This window comes from Rutilus rutilus, assembly GCF_951802725.1.
Source record: "Rutilus rutilus genome assembly, chromosome: 9".
In the NCBI taxonomy this organism is placed as follows: domain Eukaryota; kingdom Metazoa; phylum Chordata; class Actinopteri; order Cypriniformes; family Leuciscidae; genus Rutilus; species Rutilus rutilus.
The window spans coordinates 18,205,325-18,225,876 of NC_140223.1; the positions used below are offsets into that span (position 1 = coordinate 18,205,325).

The 20,552-nt window shown below is 37.6% G+C and overlaps 1 protein-coding gene across 1 annotated transcript; it reads left to right on the forward strand.

The window, feature by feature from the left end:
* The first annotated feature begins 112 nt into the window (after positions 1 to 112).
* Positions 113 to 20,328, forward strand: ppp2r1bb (protein phosphatase 2, regulatory subunit A, beta b). Its single transcript, XM_084419311.1, has 15 exons — positions 113 to 263; positions 956 to 1,046; positions 2,784 to 2,884; positions 3,013 to 3,245; positions 3,346 to 3,493; positions 5,128 to 5,283; positions 5,371 to 5,485; positions 5,582 to 5,652; positions 10,164 to 10,298; positions 11,244 to 11,417; positions 11,712 to 11,772; positions 18,610 to 18,764; positions 18,886 to 19,028; positions 19,116 to 19,207; positions 19,302 to 20,328. Exons 1-15 carry the CDS (start codon positions 186 to 188, stop codon positions 19,316 to 19,318), a joined length of 1,770 nt encoding a protein of 589 aa, XP_084275437.1. The 5' UTR covers positions 113 to 185; the 3' UTR covers positions 19,319 to 20,328.
* The last annotated feature ends 224 nt before the right edge of the window (positions 20,329 to 20,552 follow it).

The window sequence follows — 20,552 nt, forward strand, 5'->3', positions numbered from 1 at the left end:
ACCAATATAGACCTTTTTGTTATTTTTATTTTTGAGGTTTTATTTTTATGTAGGCCTGTGCATATGTGGTTATAATTCGTTCTCACTCTGTAACTGGACTTTAAATTTGTTGGGTGTTTTCCCATCAGCCTTTGCTCCGAGCGGAAGCTTCTCTGAGTCTGAGGTTATCATCATCCAAGTCTAAAATGGCAGGAGCAGACGGAGACGATTCGCTTTATCCCATCGCGGTTTTAATCGATGAACTGAGGAATGAAGATGTTCAGGTAGACATCAGTCTAAGAAAATTTGTGTTTAATTCATATTTAAAATATATATATATATATATATATATATATATATCGCGCTTTATTAGCATCCTCTATCATTACGCTAACCGATTTTCTCATACAGCGAATCATTTACAAAAGAACTCGCTTTTTCTTCTCCTTATTGATTCCTCCTTGTGTTGTAGTATTTTGTTTTTGGGCAGAAAATGCTCAAATTGAATGAGACCGAATGAAACCTGTGTGTGGATAGAAATTGGCCGTCATAATAATCATGAAATTGACCAGCTGTGTATCAAAACGTAGTGGGCTGCAGCCGCTGCATACTTTGCGTTTTTGGCGGCCTGTTAAAAGATGAACACTAGCATACGAGTTTGACACCAATTTTTTTTTACAGTCTATGGTTTGACATGATCCAGACTATGGTTCTAGATACTGAACCGACAGACCTGGGCACTGCATATTTTCTATGTCCCCCTTACCTGACACACCCATGGCAGGTACTGAAGCCTTGAATGGTGTGTGTGAGGAATCATCCAAATGTGTAGTGTTGAGGTCCTCAACTGTCCTCCTGTACTACGAATTAGAGCCACTGACCTAGATCTCTATGCTTAGAGCAATGAAACAGAATGTAAGGCAGGGTTGCATCTTTTTTTGTGTGACTATTAATGTAATTCTGTGCACATCCTCAGTTACGGTTGAACAGTATCAAGAAGTTGTCCACTATTGCTCTGGCACTGGGTGTGGAGAGAACACGGACTGAACTACTGCCCTTCCTCACTGGTAAGAATTCAATCCATCCATTTGCATTTGCTCTGATTCGGAATTTTTATTTTTTTTCTGATACAAATGAACTGCTTTTGATTTTTAATCATTGCACATATTTTTTTTCTTCTGATCTGCTATTTCTTTCCTATTAGATGGAATATATATTTAATATTTGTTTGCTATATTAATTATTTAACAAATATTGTAAAAAATGTATTGGGGTTTTAAATTTGCAATAATAGTCATGATGTAGCGGAAGTAGCGACAAACGTTTTCTTCCATAATCCATCCAAGTGAAACGGATTATCAAAAAAGAAGATAAATTTGTTTTTGGTTTTTTCATATTCGATTTTAGAATATATTTATATACTTAAATGTTTTTTTGCTATATAAATTATTAAATTAATATTGCAACAAATTATAGGGTTTTTAGTTTGCAATAATAGTCGTAATGGAAGTAGCGACATCATCTTTTCTTTTGTATTGTGAAATGGTTTATCGAAAAAGAAAAAATGATTGGATGGAGGCAGATGTGAATGTAAATTTGCAGCAGATTGTAAGAAAGTGATGGGGATTCAAAAGTATTTGAAATGAATGGAGACCAGACCTGAGTCTGTTGTTTCACCAGATCAAGTTATGACATTTTAATTATATTACTGGTTAATTTTATATAATTCAGTGCATGAATGAATTTACTATAACTGTATTATTATTATTATTATTATTATTTATTTAAAATGGAAAATCAAAATTTTATACTAAAATATCATACTGGGTTTTATTTTGGTTCACAAGCAAACTTTTGTTATATTAATTGGGGTTTTATGTTTGTTTTTATAAAACTACTCTTGTTTTACTCTTGACACCAATTTTCTTTGTGAATGAATAATGTATCGTAAATAAATAAATGTTCTTCCTTAAAATACATGGTGCATAAGTGAGTACACCCCTATGTTAAATTCCCATAGAGGCAGGCAGATTTTTATTTTTAAGTATTTAAAAAAATTTTTTTTTAGGATACTATGCATCCTGATAAAGTTCCCTTGGCCTTTGGAATTAAAATAGCCCCACATCATCACATAGCCTTCACCATACCTAGAGATTGGCATGGGGTACTTTCCATAAGATCATCTCTCAATGCAAATCAAACTAGCTTTTAGGCTAACTGAAATAAAACCTTGCCAATCTCTAGGTATGGTGAAGGCTATGAGATGATGTGGGGCTATTTTAATTCCAAAGGCCAAGGGAACTTTATCAGGATGCATAGTATCCTAAAAAATGTGCCTGCCTCTATGGGAATTTAACATAGGGGTGTACTCACTTATGCACCATGTATTTTAAGGAAGAACATTTATTTATTTACGATACATTATTCATTCACAAAGAAAATTGGTGTCCTTAAAGGTTGGATTTTTCCTAATTTTTTAAATTAAGGCATTAAGTTCAATTTCCAAAATATGATTTTTTATTCCTCTTTTTAGTCAACTTTAGCATGGGTGTATTCACTTATGCATTGCACTGTATAAATATAAATAATAATTATTATTATTATTTATTTATTATTAATTTTTTTTTATTATTGATTGTTTGATACTTTATTAATCCCGAAGGAAATTCAAGGATTGTACTACAAACTGTTATTTATTTACCCTTTGATGTTCTTTCAAAGATCTTGACATCAGTTACACTTGCATTTGGTAAGTATTACTTGCCAAAATATCAATTAGCTAACTGACACCCCTTCATCTGTAGACACCATATATGATGAGGATGAAGTTCTTCTTGCCCTGGCTGAGCAGCTCGGGAGCTTCACTGTACTTGTTGGAGGTCCTGAGTTTGTGCACTGTCTCTTGGTAAGTAAAAAGAGGCAAATTAATAGGTTTAATAATTAGATAATGACCAGATGAGATTTTAGCCATGGGTTATCTGGTGTGGAGACGCACCCTACTGCATGTTTTCATCCTGCGCTTTTCCTCCTCAGCCTCCCCTGGAGAGTTTGGCCACAGTGGAGGAAACGGTTGTGCGGGACAAGGCCGTGGAGTCTCTGCGAAAGATCTCTCAGGAACATTCCCCCGTAGACCTAGAGGTGCATTTTGTGCCGCTTATGAAGCGTTTGGCCAGCGGCGACTGGTTCACCTCCCGAACGTCTGCGTGCGGGCTGTTTAGCGTCTGCTACCCTCGTGTGTCCAGTACTGTTAAAGCGGAAATCCGTCAGTAAGTTCAAATGATGCCTTGTTTTTATGACATACTCATTCAACATCACTTTGATCACTGTGGTCGTGTTCAGTATTTATTGATATGGTTGTCTTCACAGGCACTTCCGCACCCTTTGCTCAGACGACACTCCCATGGTGCGTCGTGCCGCCGCCTCTAAGCTAGGCGAGTTTGCTAAGGTTCTGGAGCTGGACTATGTTAAGAGTGACATCATTCCTCTCTTTACAGCACTAGCATCTGATGAGCAGGTACGCTGGTACACATTTGTTTTTGGCACTTTTTAAAAAAATTTTTTTTTTAGATCTATTAATTTATTTAAAAGTGATTCATTTTAATACATACTTAACCCTTTCGCACGTACGATCACACCGGTGTGATCAGTCTAGGCTGGTCCCTGGAGCGTACGATCACACCGGTGTGATTAGAACGGTCAGTGCATCACGTGATCAACTGCTAAATTCAAATGTGCTCTCGCGCGTTGGCTGGCGCTGAGCCAGAGACAGGCGCGCTCAGAGCTGTCATATATCACAACTTTTCAGTGTTTTCAACCACATAATGTTTATTTTAGGTTTCAGACATATAAATTCACATAAGTACTAAAAGAAACAATACATTTAGAGTTTGTAAAATACACACTGATGTCTATGGAAGAGGCAATAATAATCCTTTCCATTAGAATTACGTTTTATTCATATCAGATACACATTGTGTAAGTAACTTTAAAGTTTACTCTATTCGTCTCCCAGTTCACCAGCCACTTACTTTTAAGTATTTCGGGAGAAGTGGATGAATTCACGTGTTGTAAATCCAACAGATCCGATTCTCTGAACTGCGTCTGCGGCACAAACTAACATGGCGGCGCCCATCACGCATACAGCTCAACTAACGCGATCGTTATAAAGGTGTTTAAACAACAAAACACTTCCACTTGCATATATTTGACAATCGGAATATCAGATATTTCATGCCATAGCTAACAAATTTGTGAATATTTTGAATTAAAAAGGAAAACTGACATAAAAGCAGATCCTCATTCATTCAGCTGTGTTGTTGCTGCGGTATGTCACGTGACAAGCAATGGCGCGTCACCATGGAAACCATAAAGTGACACATTCTAAATAACGGTCGCCTTGAAAAACTCACGCTGGGGGGTGAGACAAAATATTTTAAACTTACGTGTGAAAGGGTTAAACTAAACATAATTATTTAATAATTAATCATTTTTTTTTTTTTTTTTTTTTTTAATTAGAATATATTTATTGAATTTATTTATGTAATTGTGGTCGTGTTTGTTTATAATATATATGTATAATAATATATTTTATTATCAGGACCCACAAATATTTCCCCATTGCATCATGCATTATATTCAACATAACGTTAATTTTGTTCCTCACACAGTACTCGCGCTTTCAGTGCAGGCATTCGCTGGGTCTCTTACATAGATAAGCCGCGCGCACATACTGTCCTGGTGCTCGCTATGCTAAAACATGTCATTACTTGTACCATTACCTTTTTACTTGGTTTACACCACGCATGACATTTTTAGAGTCATTAAATAAAAAAATGTCCTAATGGTATATGCATTTTTCAAAGATTGTTTGGTAACACTTTATTTTACAGTGTCCTTGTCACATGTACTTACCATAGTAATAACAGCAAATTACATGCAACTAACCCTCAACCAAATCCTAATCCTACCCTATCCCTATAGTAAGTACATGTAGTTGCTTAATATTACTCAGTGCTTAAATATATAATTACACTGTAACAATGACATCTTAAAATAAAGTGTAACTGATTTTTCTTTTTCTTTTTTCCTTCCTGTGGGTGGAAATCGCATTCTTATGTCATTAACCCAGACGTTTACTTTTCTCTGCAGGACTCTGTGCGTCTTTTGGCGGTAGAAGCTGGTGTCAGCATTGCTACTCTCCTGCCACAGGATGACTTGGAGGCTCTGGTCATGCCCACTTTACGTCAAGCAGCTGAGGACAAGTCCTGGAGGGTGCGCTACATGGTGGCTGACAAATTCTCAGAAGTGGGTACTTATGAAACGCATATTTGGCCGTTATCCACATTTCCTTTGAAACACAGACTAAGTGGATGTTTTTCTGTTTGTGTAAAGTTGCAAAAAGCAGTTGGCCCAGAGATCACCAAGAATGATCTGGTCCCGGCCTTCCAGAACTTGTTGAAAGACTGCGAGGCAGAGGTCCGGGCTGCTTCTGCCAACAAGGTGAAAGGTGAGGTGTCCCTCTGCCAACTTCCCAAAGCTTGATTTCTCTATGAAAACAGCCACACAAAAACAACATTATTTCATGGCCTGTTTATCTCTGCAGTATTCTGTGAAAATTTGCCTGAAGACAGCAGGGAGACCATCATCATGACTCATATTCTGCCATGCGTCAAGGTACACATTTTAATCTCGCCCACTTGTTTATGAAATTGCGTGTGGCTGAACAGTTATGCTGCACGGTGCCGGCCAAGTTCTCTGGGGGGGGTACTTAGAAAACTCAAGCTTGTTTTTTGATAATGTGATATCATATCTGGGAAGGTGTCCAGGTTGTCTCTGCAAGAGATCTTGCAGTAGGTCTGGTTGTTTTTGTGTTATTTTGGGGGTGTTTACATCTTTGCCATAAACAAGTGATAGATTTTTTTAATTAATGACAAAATAATTGCAGTAAAGTAGCTCATACTTCAAACATGCATGCATATATACTTGGGGTGTAACGGTTATCGGTAAAAAACTGAACTGTTCTCCACCCACGGTTCGGCACGCACTTGTACCGCGGTTCATCTTAAAGCAGAACTTGGTAACTTTTTAAACTTAATAAAACTGTCTAGAAATCATTTGGATGGTTAAACAACCTGTTCTGGTTATATTGGTGACTTTTCCTGCTCCCCCCAGCGTTCCCAGGCGGAAAACCAACCTTGCAACTTGGGGACTACCATCCCGGCAAGATAGAAATTGGAAGTCTCGTGAGAAACGAGAACGAGTGCGAAACACGAATTGCTTTACGTCATGTCAGTGTTCTATGATAATGTGTATGATGTATTACCCACCTCGGTAGACATAGCTCCACACGATACAGTTGGCTTGCTCCGATCATAACAAAACGCACATGAGCAGCGGAAGAGAGGGGGAGGAGGCCGCCGCAAGTGAGTTTTTTACGACAGTGTTGTGAAATATACGCCCCGCAGCTGTAGGGGGAGCTTGTGGGGAAAACATGCGACAACAAAAGGGAAAATCAGCGAAGAAGTGACTAGAGTTCGCTAGAGTTGCCGAGTTCTGCTTTAAATCTGATGACACATCTATAATATGGTTTGTTGAAAATAACGTGTAAAACAGACTAATGTATGTTTCTGTTGATGGATACGCATTCTGGCTTCCCAATACATTACAACAGCGATGGTTAAAAAAAAACACCTTGGACAAAACAGTCACTCTTTGTAAACTTTGTTCAATACAAGTGCTGTATGATTTAATATGACCAGTCATCACTCGGGTGTTGATAGTGCATGAGCGCAGGTGGGACCTAAAGAGCACACATTGCTTTTTGTTTAAATTAAATCATTTAAGTCTTTCCAATTTAAACATTCAAACGCAAGAAGATGTGTAGAAAGCTGCCTCTCAGACAGCGCGCAAATATTGAGTTCTCTTTCAAGTCTTGCGCTGGTCTGAATGGACAAATTCACACAAAAATTGTCAACAATGCCGTCTTTGCGAGTATCCTTGCAAACAAAGTAGGTTATGTCTTAAGTGAATGTAAACAGGCAAGACAGACAACGCATGTGTATCAGTATTTTGGATCTGTGCATTGTCTTAAAGTGACAGCAGCCTAATTTTCCTGCTGTCTGTTATTAACGTTAATGAAACCACAAAAGTCAAGGAAATCACTCACTGCTCTTGACTGAAGGTTTATGCCCCATCTATACAGATTATCAGTTCACTCATTTATTTAGGTCATCATCAGCAGGTGAGTTAACTTTGTCATTGAACTGTCCATCCTTTCTGAGGTCATGGGCAGCAGGGGTCACTGTTGTTATCCGTTAGTGATCCCATGTCAGCAGTCTGTCTCTAGGTTTACTGTAGCATCAGGCTAGTATTAGGTTTTTATTATTTTTATTTCCTGGTATATGCATGTGACTGACTAAATCATGGTTCTAGAGGGAATGAAATGGCATTATATAAATGAAGCTGCAAGGCTTTTAATGAGAGTGAGAAAGAGGGACCATATTACCCCTGTACTGCAGTCCTTACATTGGCTTCCTGTTAAATTCAGGATTGATTTCAAAATTATCCTGTTTGTTTACAAGGCACTATCAGGTCTTGCCCCCCAGTATATTAGTCATCATCTTATTTTCTACTCTCCTTCTAGAGTTCTCAGGTCTTCATACCAACTACTTTAAAGGTTCCTCTCTGTCATTTTAAACAGAGGAGATTGTGCTTTTTCCGTGGTAGGTCCCAAACTCTCCCATTCCACGTGAGGTCAGCTCCATCAATTGCCACTTAAGTCTTATTTAAAAACGTATTTAATTTCTTTCGCTTTTGTCGTGTTTGCCATGTTGTAATATTAAACGTTGGTTTTAATGTCATCATTGTTGTAAAGCACTTTGGGGCAACGTCTGTTGTTTGAAAATGTGCTATGTAGATAAAGTTGCTTGCTTGCTTGCAGTTCAGTACAGTTTTACTGAATTAAGCCTGAGTTTAACAGGCTGAGTCTACCAGAAGAAGTAACTAAAAATGTGTTTTACTGCTAAATAGAATTTGTAAAAATGCTGTATTGTCTGGAGAAACAAATGAATAAAAGAAATTCTAATTTAAATGTCTTTCTTCCTTAAACCAATTCACTTAATAAAGACTAATACAGCAAGTAAAGATGAATCAAATTTAACAAACAAACAACTAAACAGCTAAAAATGATCTGATTATATTAACTTGATTCATTTTGACCTTTTGATATTTTTCATTTATTTCCCAGAAGTCCTTAATAGGCATTTTTATCTGTGCCACAAGTAGTTAAATACATTTGTGGCTAAATACTGCTGTTTAGCATGGTTTTAATTAAGGGATAATCATGGTATAAGCGGTATAATCCACGGCTAGCTGTGCATTAAATTATTTTAACTCCGCTTCGTGTCGGGTGGTTCTTTGCTTCCATGTGGTGCATTAAAATCATTCAATGGTCATTTTCCAGCATTGACAAGTTAAAGCACTAAATTTTACTGGAAAGGTTAAAATGGCGGTTGTTTTAATCTGCTACTACTCGTTCGGTCTAGCATTCTGTCCACCTTAAATCAGACACAGAGACAAAGTAGTGTGGTAAGGTTACATTTTTAATTAGCCTAGAGAGAGAAAGACGTGTGTGAATTACCTGCGTCTGTGCAGCTTCTCTTTAGCAATGATGCTGTGAGTTGAATTGAATTAAGTTGAATTGCTGAAAAACAGTGACGTTACCACCTCCTTGCTGAGTAATATAATGGGGCAATTCAATAGCGAAGTTACTTTATTAATGAAAGTTGCTGGGCAGGAACAAGTTTCTGTGTTCCTGTTCCTGTGTGTGTGCTAATGAAAGCCACGCATTACTATAGAACGGTGATTAAAAGGTTTTATTGAACACCTTCCAGCCAATTAAAATTGAGTATTCAGACAGGCCATGGTATAAATTAAAATATTAGATAAAATGTACAGTTTAACTATTTTCTGCCAAAAATACTTTGAAACTGGTATCCCCCTACCAAAAAAGGTTAAACAAAAAAGCTTCTTATACATTTTAAAGGAGATGCCATATTAATGTATCAGGATTTTACTGTAGTAAGTAACTATTGCTGCCATGGTATATTTTGTAAGGCTGTAGTTCAGGCAGTTTGTGAATTTAATCAATCCGTTTGTCCAGAGCTCTGGTTCAATGATTCATGATGAGAACAATAGAAGCAGTTAAACTAAGTCCTATGACCCTTCCCAGTTTGATCTATTTTTTTATTTTATTTGTTTTATATATAAAGATAATAGATATAGAATAGAAGATAAAGTGTTAGTATTAATGGATCAAGTGTTGCCGAAAAAGATGCGTCTTCAGCCGTTTCTTGAAAATGGTGATGTTTCAGTGAGTGGCTTGTATGGATCACATCTACTTCACATATGGTGGAATAATGATTGGCCCTTAATTTTCCCATTTGTAGTTAGTGTCTTATGGAAATAGAACTCGAGACTAAGCAGTCAGTTTAGGACGAGCCTTTTTTCTGATTTGGACTACAAAGAACAGTGAAACAGCCTTCGGTGTGCTTGCTTGGGCTGCACAAGGTGTTCTTTGCTCTTAAGTGGCCTGAGAGTCTCATGACCTGATGTTTGATGTCTGTTAATAAGCTTATGCAAACGGATTCTTCCTCACAGATACAAACAGCTTTCTGCTTACTTTGCCAGCTGGTGTGATCGGAAATTAGCTTATCCACACAAGCCACTCGCTGAAACATCATCAGATCAAAGATAATTTAGGTTTTTGGACCCTCTGCAACGTTTTACAAGCAAATAAATGTCCAGGTTTACAGGCTCAAATGGATCCCACCCTGGTGCTGCCTTTCTTCAAAGACTCCAGTGATTGGTTTGGAAATGTTTAGGCACCAAATGAATCAGTATAGGGAGCCATGGTATGATTCTAAAACTATTTTAGAAGCATTTTTTTCAGCAATAGTGTAGGTGAGTAGTATGGTTGACTCGTTGCCAAATTGTCTGTAAAGTAGACAAAATTATACTTTTTTTTTTTGATTGATTTGTATTTTCTGTAGATTGATTCAGAATTGAGATGTGCATTGATCTTTTTTTCCACCCCATCCTACAATCACCACCTCTCTGATTACAGCTACTTGTAAAAGAGTAGCTTGATTTAAAAGCCCTCAAGTCTCGTTCTCTTCCCTTAACAGGAGCTGGTGTCTGACACAAACCAGCATGTGAAGTCTGCCCTGGCTTCTGTCATCATGGGTCTCTCTACCATCTTGGGCAAGGACAACACCGTAGAACATCTGTTGCCCCTTTTCCTGGCCCAACTGAAGGATGAGGTAGGTCACCTTGTGTTGAGCTTAAGGGATGTTTCCTAAATGATCTTCACTAAAGTCCTTGATTGATGTTCCTTTTATTGGGCTCTCATCCATGAGCACTCTCTGAGATGTATTAGCTTTTAAATTGTAGTAATAAACTCTTAGTCTGTTTTTAAATGAAGTTGAACTTTGGCCTCAGCTTTCAGCTAGGCCATGCCAAAACCAAAACCCATCCAAACGCTTTCCTCCTGTGTTTGTGTTCCCTTCTGTTTTATTGGACTCCTCTCGATTGTCAAACACACAATCTGAAAATGTTAAGAGCTGGGTTCTGTGAATTCTGTCCTGAAGTGTATTTCCATTGGCCGCTTCTCCGTCCGGCTCTGTTTGACTAACAAACTTTGTTGTTTGGATTTTAGTCAGTCATCACCAAAGTGCACTTGCTCAAGCAGGTCATCAAATATTTGGCAGCATGTATGCATATGCTGTAACAATATCACATGAGTGTGGCGTCCTCCTGGAGCCTTTTAAGGAAATATAAAAAGAGACCTTTTCCTTTTCAGTAAAATTCATACCTGTGACCTTTACTCGTATAATTACAAGAAATTATGATGACTTTAAAGCCATGAAATGAATGTTGCCTATGTTTACTTTCTTCAAGACGTTTAATACACCAATCTTATTACTGGTCTTATTGTGCCGGATTCATCTTTCCATGTTATTGTAAAGGAAGTCTTTTTTTTTTATTTTACTTTTTTGTTTACGATCTGTTACCAGGCTAGCCTTGTTTAATCCTTCCTTGAAAAACTAATGTATTTAAATTGAAATAATTTAAACCAATTAAACATTAAGTGAAATTGATTCATTTAAAAAAAATTTTTTTTGATTAATTGACTAATTATTTAAAGATTCATATATTTATTGATTGATTTAATCGTAAATATATTGTGGTGTACTATTTCCCTGTAGTGCCCTGAGGTGCGTCTGAACATCATTTCTAATCTGGACTGTGTGAATGAGGTGATCGGGATCCGACAGCTCTCTCAGTCTCTTCTGCCAGCTATAGTGGAGCTGGCTGAGGATGCCAAGTGGAGGGTTCGACTGGCCATCATTGAGTACATGCCATTGCTGGCTGGCCAACTGGTGAGTCTGTGCGCCACTCTTGCAGATTGATTAGATGGATCTGGACTGAAGACTAGTCTGCTTTCTTCCTTGGACTCAAAAATAAATATTCTGTCATTTACTGACCCTCATGTTTCAAACCTGTTAATAAAAAAAAATTAAATAAGGATTTTTCATACAATTTAAGGGAATGTTAAGCAGATCTCCCAAAAGGAGTGTACAAATAAACTGATTTGCAAATGTTTTTTTTTTTTTTTTAGCTTATTATTCTTTTTAACTGCATGGAATGTAACTATATTCCTACTTTGTTGCTAGGGAGTGGAGTTTTTCGATGAGAAGTTGAATTCCCTGTGCATGGCGTGGCTCATTGATCACGGTAGGTCTTCTGGGTCCTCTTTTTCCAGTGTATGATGTGTAAAGATGTATTGAGTTATTGACAACAATGAACCAAAACCTTTAAACTGTATAAGTTCAAGCAGATGCATTTGCTTACATTTGAAGATAGCACAGCCAAGACGTGAAGCAGTTGTCTCTGCCTCTCTTCTGTCCTACTCCTTCCCCAAAAGGAGAAAGAGAAACACGCATGTATCTCTAGACTTTTCTGCTCTGCTCTCTTGGACAATTACAAGAGATTGATAAGCCCACGGTTCATCATTCTTGCTTTCTTCCCCCTTCTTTCTCTTTTATCTATGTGTGTCTTTGTCTGTCTGTCTTTATTAGGGGCCTTTCTTTTTATTATTATTCTGCTCTTGAAGTCTATGGCAACCCATAAAACAGCCTGCGGGAAAGGTAGAGGATAGATACATAGAGGGCACATAGGTAGAGGATAGTCTGAACATTAACCACAGCGATTTTGGAGTTTTTAACTCAATCTCTAATGCCACCAACTGTCCATAGTTGCACTCATGTTTATGCCAATAACTTTTGAACCATAATTATAGCTTTTGATTAAATTGTTCCTGTTGTAATGAAATGGGGTCTTAAATGGGTTGTTGACTATGATTTCTAACTTTAGTTAGTGTGTAATGTTGCTGTTTGAGCATAAACAACATCTGTAAAGTTACAATGATCAAAGTTCAAAGCAAAGGAAGATATTTGCATTTAAAGAAATAGTTTCTTTAAGGATTACAACAAACGGCTGGTAGGGACTACACGACATTCCTCCCGGGTTAGTGACATCACTAACCCTAACATTTACATAAACCCGCCCTTGTGAACACAGTCCATGTTGAGAAGTGGAAGAGTTGTTGTAGTAGAGCACATTAGTGAGTCTGCTCAAGCTGTCGCAAAAATGCAGTAGCATGTCATTCTGTAGGCATCTTACAACAGTTCCCACACGAGCGATTTATAGATTATCATGACAGAATATGCTAATTGAAGATAGTTATTTCCACATCAGCAACCATTCAGAAATGTCCTGTTGCGTTCTACATGTTGTCACTTCTTGAGTCTCTTCATCATTGTCCGACTCCAGTTTAAACATAAAAGGCAGAACAGTTTCTGACATTTTAGTGCTTGTCTGCCTGAGGTTATCGGCGCTGCTAACACATACACGCTCTTGAAGCTCCGCCCTCTGTGCCGGGAGCAGCAGCTCATTTGCGTTTAAAGGGACTCACGAAACAACGCTTTTTTACTGAACCTCAAAAAGGGACAATTTAAAAAAATGATCTGTGGGTTATTTTGAGATAAAACTTCACATACACACTCTGGGGACAACAGGGACTTATTTAACATATTGTAAAAAGGGGCATTATCCCACCCCTTTAATAGTTTCCTTGGGTAATGCAGAGAACATAGATACCAATTTTGCCATAGTCGGTTGAACTTCCTGTCCGCCATTTTGTTTTTCTTTAAAAACCTACTTTTTCAAACTCATAAACCTTTTGTCTGGTTTTCACCAAATTTGAGTCAGGTCATCTTTAGACCATGCTGGCAAAAAGGTAGGAATTTCATGTTGATAGACAAAACCATATTCGTATATCGCATCAACGAATTTGACTGCATAATGCCAAACTGCATCTGAGGCTGTATAGATTTGACATTGACACCAAACTTTGTTTGTAATTGCCACCCAACACAGACCACATCAGATCAATTTGTTTTCAGTGCCACGTATTGGTCAAAAGTAATAAGCAATTATCACATTACAAGTGATTGTACTGATGGGCTTTCAACTATCTTGCTTAAAATCGTCTCAATGTCTTTAAACTGAAAACAGTTAATGTAATTAACACCGCATCTGTTTTTTCCTGGCATCCTTTGGCTGGCGTTACATTAAATGATCACGCCATCATTCGTTTAAGTGCCATTAAACAATTCAAGCACGATAAGATGCAAAAAAGAACTCAAATCTGTACTAGCGCACTTTCTTTGAAGCGGCTCTCTGTGAACAAATGCTCGAAGCGCGCGCACAGAATGCTGCATCAGACAGCACGGCAGTGCCGCATCGAGTTCTTTTTTACACTTGAATGGACAAAAATGCACAATTATGCTGAAATGCCCGTTATTGGCGAGTATCCTCATAAGCATGGTCTTGAATTGGTTAAAGTGTTAAATGAATGTAAAGAGTAGTGAGAAAATAGCATGTGTGTCAGATCCGGATCATGTGCAGGTCTAAAAGTGACAGCAGCCAAAAAAACCTACTGCTGTCTGTGATTTTAATGTTAATCAAAGAACAAAAGACAGAGAAAATCACTCACTGCTTTTGACTGAATCACTTTAATAAGGATTAATCTACATTTAAATCATGATTTTAGATGTACCTATACCTGTTAGACCTAAAAACTTAAAGCACTGTTTTCAATGGTACATGGGTCAAAAACAATGAAAACCATAACCTTTTTTTGTGCATTTTAGCAGGGAAAAATCTGAACCAGTCTGACTGGACCAATAAAAAAACTCTTAGCGTTGAACCTTTATATATTTAAAGCGCAGTTAAATGTGACATTTATTACAATGGGTTTACATAAAGATTTAAAAAAAAAGTTTATTAAATGTTTTTAAAAGCCTTTTAAATGTTACAAATTATAGCTTTCAGTTATACTGTAATGTTGATTGGCTATAATTAATGGCTAAGTTCATTATTATTATTATTTTATTATTATTATTATTATTAAGTAGAAAAGGTAAATTTGCAGAAAGATCTGAATCCACTTGTTAGTCCAATTAAGTACAGTCTATAAATACAGACTGTAAGTTATTGAGATTCTGTTTTTCATGTATTAATTAAAATTACACATTACATATACACTACCTTACAAAAGTTTGGGGTCAGAAAGAATTTTATACAACAAAGGTGCATTGAATTAATCGAAAGTTACAGTAAAGTCTTTGAAAACTTTTGGAAAAAAGCACTAAATCAACATATGTGACCCTAAAGATTGGAGTAATGGTTGCTGAAAATTCAGCTTTGCCATCACAATATCTATTATACAGCTTCATAGCTTTTTTATTTTATTTAACAGATACGAATTTTAAACTGCCTGCTGATCTTATTTTGAGTGACATGTCAATGGTAATGAATGTTTCAGATTGATGAGCCTCTTAGTAAATCTTCAATTTAATGGTTGTCAGAATGGTTATGATCTTACTCTGAACCACGCGCTGAGTAGATCCAGCTGTTGAGGTGTTTTGCATGGTGATTTTCAGTGAGGAACTTGACCGCACACACACACACGCGCACAATTACACTCTGACACAGTTGTAGACAAAGGGCCAGATGGGTTACATCACTGGAATGTTCTTGTATATCCTGTGCTGCTGGGCCAGTGCTGTTGTCTTACATAAGAGCTCAGAGCCGAAGCGGCGCTATTATCGGTTCTGTCATGTGTAAATATGAACTCATCTTTCTGACAAATACACACAGGCACATATGCAGAAGGTACACGGTGTCGTATGGATTGTCTCATTTTGTGTGCGTTTTATAATCCCCTTTTTAAAGCCTGACCTACTTCATGAAAGTGCTCAGCACATTTTGGCTGACTTGAAGTATTTCTTTTTTTTTCTTTCATAAGCTCTGTGGAGACTATGTGTGGGGATTTGTCATGAATTTTAAACTCTAAATAGGATTGTCTCAGGCAAATTCCCAGCCTTTTGAGAAAGGGGGTTATGTCATCGTCAGACTGATTTGAAAGAGCCGCCCGTCTGATGTTAAGTAGATTTGTGATGCACAATTTCACAGGATGTTTGTAGGTATTTACTCTTCCCAGAATGAAGGTAAAATGGCTTAGATTGTGATCTCAGTTGGAGTTATTGTGAAATCAGGTGGAATGTAATCTGTGGAGGTAATGCTGAGCACCAAAACAAGGTTGATTTAACCCCACTTAGGTCCAAATCTCATGCCAGAAATCTGATCAAACAAGCGGGAAAGCTGAAAATGGCAAAGTAAATATTACAGATGTAATTCATGTCAAGTCGTCTTTGAGGAGAAAACCGAGGGAAATGATGGACCTCTGTTGGATAAAGAGTGTGGTGTACTTTAGCGGATAAAATCTGGACTGGTAAAGTAAAGATTGTTGTCTTCAACCCTTGAAGGGACAATCCATAAATCACTGTTGTGACTTTAAATGGGGATTGAAGTTGTACATATAATAAAAGCAAGAACTTCTAAGAAATTTTATTTCGTGAAATTAATGCTGACAGGATACTAGTGAATCTTGAAAAAAAAAATCTAGTTTTCACAATCTATTCAATATACAGCGGAAAAAGTCCCAGTTTTATTTATGTATGTGTGTGATTTGTATGTATGTTTTGTTTACTTATTTATTTGATGAAATTGTATTTATGTATATGTGTTTTGTATGTAGGCCTATGTTTATTTGATCAAATTTATTTAAAGGTAGGGTATGGGATTTGCAAAACGGCCGGCAGATTTTGAAAATACACAACTCAAATGGTCCTACCTTCTTTCCTCCAACGCTGGCCCTGACTCCTCCCATTACTCTCTCTCTGTCTCTCGCGGTCACGCCGAGGGGGATGGGGGAGGGGGGTATGGTACGACCGTTTGATTGACAAACTTACTGTCCAATGATTCTAGGTGGTCTTGGAAATTATTCCTGCCCGTTCCACAGATGATTAAATTGCTTAATTTTCATTTCAGTGCTTCTAACTGAGTGGCTGTAAGTGGGTTAGGAATAGGATTTCAAGTGATTTTGAAAAAATGGACAAAAAAGAGAATCACATACCCCACCTTTAATGTATTTTTAATTAAATGTAATAAATTTATAAATTTAGGTTTTTTTTTCTTTCTCAATTATTCTGTTCGTCACATTTTGGAAGTAAAATGGTTTGTTAACCCTTTAGAACAGGGGTGGGCAAACTTTTTGGCTCAAGGGCCACACTGGGTTTTAAAATTTGACAGGGCCAGCCCAGTAGCAGATTATGAAACACGATCTCATGAGAGTGCGTATCTATACCACGAATTTTATTTCTCGAGCCATTTATACGACAAAAATGTTTTTTGCGTGCATATGCTACGCACTGTAAACCCCTTGGTTAGGATTAGGGGTGCGGAGTGCATGCCTATTACACGCCATAAAGTGCGTATCATATGCACACGAAAACTGCGTAACATAAGCACTACAAATACAATTCGTGGTATTCGCGCTTTCACGAGATCGGGCTGAGCAAACACATTTACTGTTTGTAAATGTTTACGTTTGGCAACGTCTGCGCGAAATTCAACAGAGGCGACATTCTGACAAAACATTTCTTATGCTAGATATTTCCCATTTAGCATGTTATGTTTTTATACAAATATTGTTTATATAATATTTATATAAATATTGTTTATCCTTATTATTATTTAATGGGCCTAACAGTAAATTAGAAACAAAGCACCTGCAAGTGTACACTTAGAGTAAAAATGACAGAAGGTTACGTTAATTCAACTTTATTAAAACTGCATATGGCAGTCAATTTGCACTTCCAAAAGTCATACATTTGTGGAAAAAAAACAAATATATATACAAATTTATTTTAAGAATAATAAAATAAAACATAAAAAGCAAAGGCAGATCAGAACATTAAATGAACAAAACCGGGTTCTGTAACTTACATGGCAGACAGGGGAGTGTAGTCGAAAGCCGGGCGATAAAGGTCGGTAAACGGAATCAGTCAGGAATGGATACATCCACAAATCCAGAAGAGCAAAGAAACTAAATAGCAGACAAATCAAAGGAAAAACTAAACAAGTGTGCAAGTGGTTACCAAACATTTTTTTTTCTCTGAGTTTCCAAAAAAGGAAAAACCATTAACGTGCAACAAGTCTGACCATTATTGTGTGTGGTGAGTTTGTAAATAGAATTTAAATAGACAAAAAATAAAAAAACAAGAGTAAATTTACTGATTTTTATTTAGAAAAAAACAGAAAAAAATCATGAACGAAAAAAACACTACACTTTAAAGTTGAAAAATGAACTATAATACACAAGTCTTTTTTGTGACATTGGGTTGTTTTCATTTATTTATTGGGTTGTGACAAGTTTTCATTTAGGACGCTTTTTGTCATACACGCACACATACAAATGCACGCATTCATAGGCATGCACGCACTACATGCTTCGATACATGAAAGAGTAACGGCCATCCGCCTCTCAAATTTCATTAAAAATCATCCCAATCCCCTCTAGTGCTGTCTAACACTTATTTAGCCATGTATTTGTTTGTTTCTTTTATTATTTTATGCAATCCAAAACACTCTAACTGCGTGTCGTATCTCTCTGTTCAAATCCTTCCACCCGTGCTGCTGTCATTTGTAGACGGAAAGCATGACATTACCGTAATAAGCCGTATATTGGCGAAAATGTCTACTTTCAGGAACTATTTGAATTATTTTGATAGTGCGAACGGCGAAGAGTTACAGTGACAGGAATACAGCTTGGTTGGCTGTGTCGTCGTCGGTTTTAAAGGGTTAATGCTATTTTATATTGAATTTAAGTACCAACTAGACAAGAGTTGTGATATAGTGATAGTAAGGTTTTACAATAAGATTTTTGTTCTGTCCCTTTAATGAGTGAATTGGAAGTCACTATTTGGATAAGTGACTACTTGCTCATGACACTGAGGAATGTGTGTCTTCAGGTTGTATGGCAGTGGACTAAATCTGGCAGCATGGACTAAAATATTTGTGATTGCAAAGTATCTAAATGGCGTAGGCCCAAAGCATTGATTTTAGTATGCGCGTTAACAGAAGTATCTTTGCCGTGTTTTGCAGTGTATGCCATTCGAGAGGCTGCCACCTGCAACCTAATGAAGCTGGTGGAGAAGTTTGGAGCAGAATGGGCCGAGAACACCATTGTGCCCAAAGTCCTTGGCATGGCCATTGATTCCAACTACCTGCACAGGATGACCACTCTTTTCTGCATCAATGTAAGTATGGATGGTGCCTGCTCCAAGTGCTCATCCAGTTGGTAGTCATTTCATCAGTACCTGGTGTGGCAAGATGGGAATAACTGGAAGCCTTTTTTTTCCTTTTCTTTATTTGGGTCAGGCTCTGTCTGAAGCATGTGGACAGGAAATCACTACCAAGCACATGTTGCCTGTTGTCCTCAAGATGTCCACTGACCAAGTGGCCAATGTGCGCTTTAATGTAGCCAAGTGCTTACAGAAGATCGGGCCAGTTCTGGACAGCAGGTTTGTTTAAATAATAGCTGCCTTTACCCTTTTGTTGTCCTGGTATAAGCAAACATACAGCAGTACTAACAATGATGTATCCCACAGTGCTCTGCAGGCAGAGGTCAAACCAGTCCTGGAGAAACTAGCCACGGACCAAGATATGGATGTGAAGTACTTTGCTCAGGAGGCTTTAAGTGGTACATATCCCTTAATCTCTTTAACCTTCAAGCATAAATTTACTTAGAACATTTTCATTCTCCTTTTTTTTTTCTTCTTCTTCTTTCTCCGTAGTTCTTGCATTGGCTTGACTGGCTTCCTCTCCACATCCAGTGAAAACCTGACAACACAAAACCTGTTGCATTCTATTTATTGTTCTTTTTGAATGATTAAGTATTGTCTGTTACTTTGTTTACTCTCAAAGATATTGAATGTTCAAAGGATGGACTTTTGGTTAAGTTTTACCTCTCAAACACTGTTAGAGCAGCTCAGTTCTGCATGCTTGTACAGTTTGAGCTTAGATCTTCTCAAACATCACCCTTGAGCCATTCCTGTGCATTCGTTTCATAATCTGTACATGCCTGCTTCAGCATGCCTTTTGATTTTCTTAGACCGGAGCTCATCCTGCCAGTAGCAGATGGTGCAAAATGCCTGTTTATTAGCTTTAGTAGATTTGCTTGCACATTGTTTACATGTGTTCCCTCTCCGGAGGGGGAAAAAAGTCTCGTGTGCTCACGCGGTTTAACCGCAGAGTCCTCTTTGTGCACTGGGTGAATGGTTAGATTACGGGCTCTCTTGAAATTTGCTTTACGCAATGATGTCACACCTTTATCACAAGCTTTTTCCATCTAGGGACCATGTAATCAAATCAGTTGTGCTCTAACACGGGATACACGTCTTAAACGGCATCGCTCACAGTTTTGTCTGCAGGTTTGTGCCCATGTTGGTCCTGAATATCCCCCTTTATTGACTTGTAGACTTGCTCTAACTTTTGTGCCAATGAAATGTCTAGTTATAGTACAATTCATAAGTTTGTAAGTTTTCTTTTATTATCTTTTTTTTTTTTTTTTTTAAGTGGAGGGCATGTTAAAAGTGTGGTCATGAAATCATTGGGCTGGCATGGAGGAAGTTTGTCTCTCGTGGAAGGTTATAGAGTTAAATGAACAATATTCATTGCTCCAAACAACTTTCACCTACTGCATTCTGAGGAAACCTTTCGTTCATGGTCAGTATCATGAGAACTTGTAGCTCTGTTTTTGTTTAAGTAGTTTGGGATATTGGTGTACCTTTTAGGACTAAATAAAGTCATTTGAACCACTTATCTTGCTGTTGTCATCTTTTGAAGCACTCCCAGACTAATCGTCGCATGATTCCAACTGGAACTGGGTGTGCGTCACACTCACACCTGTTAGATATTGTCTCTAAGAGGTTGTCATCCTATATAATTTTAAAGATTAATGTGGAATCAGGTTTTTGGTCTCCTGATGAACCGTTTTCTACAGTTACCTGGATAGTGATCCTATCGACCGCATTGGATTGCGTGCG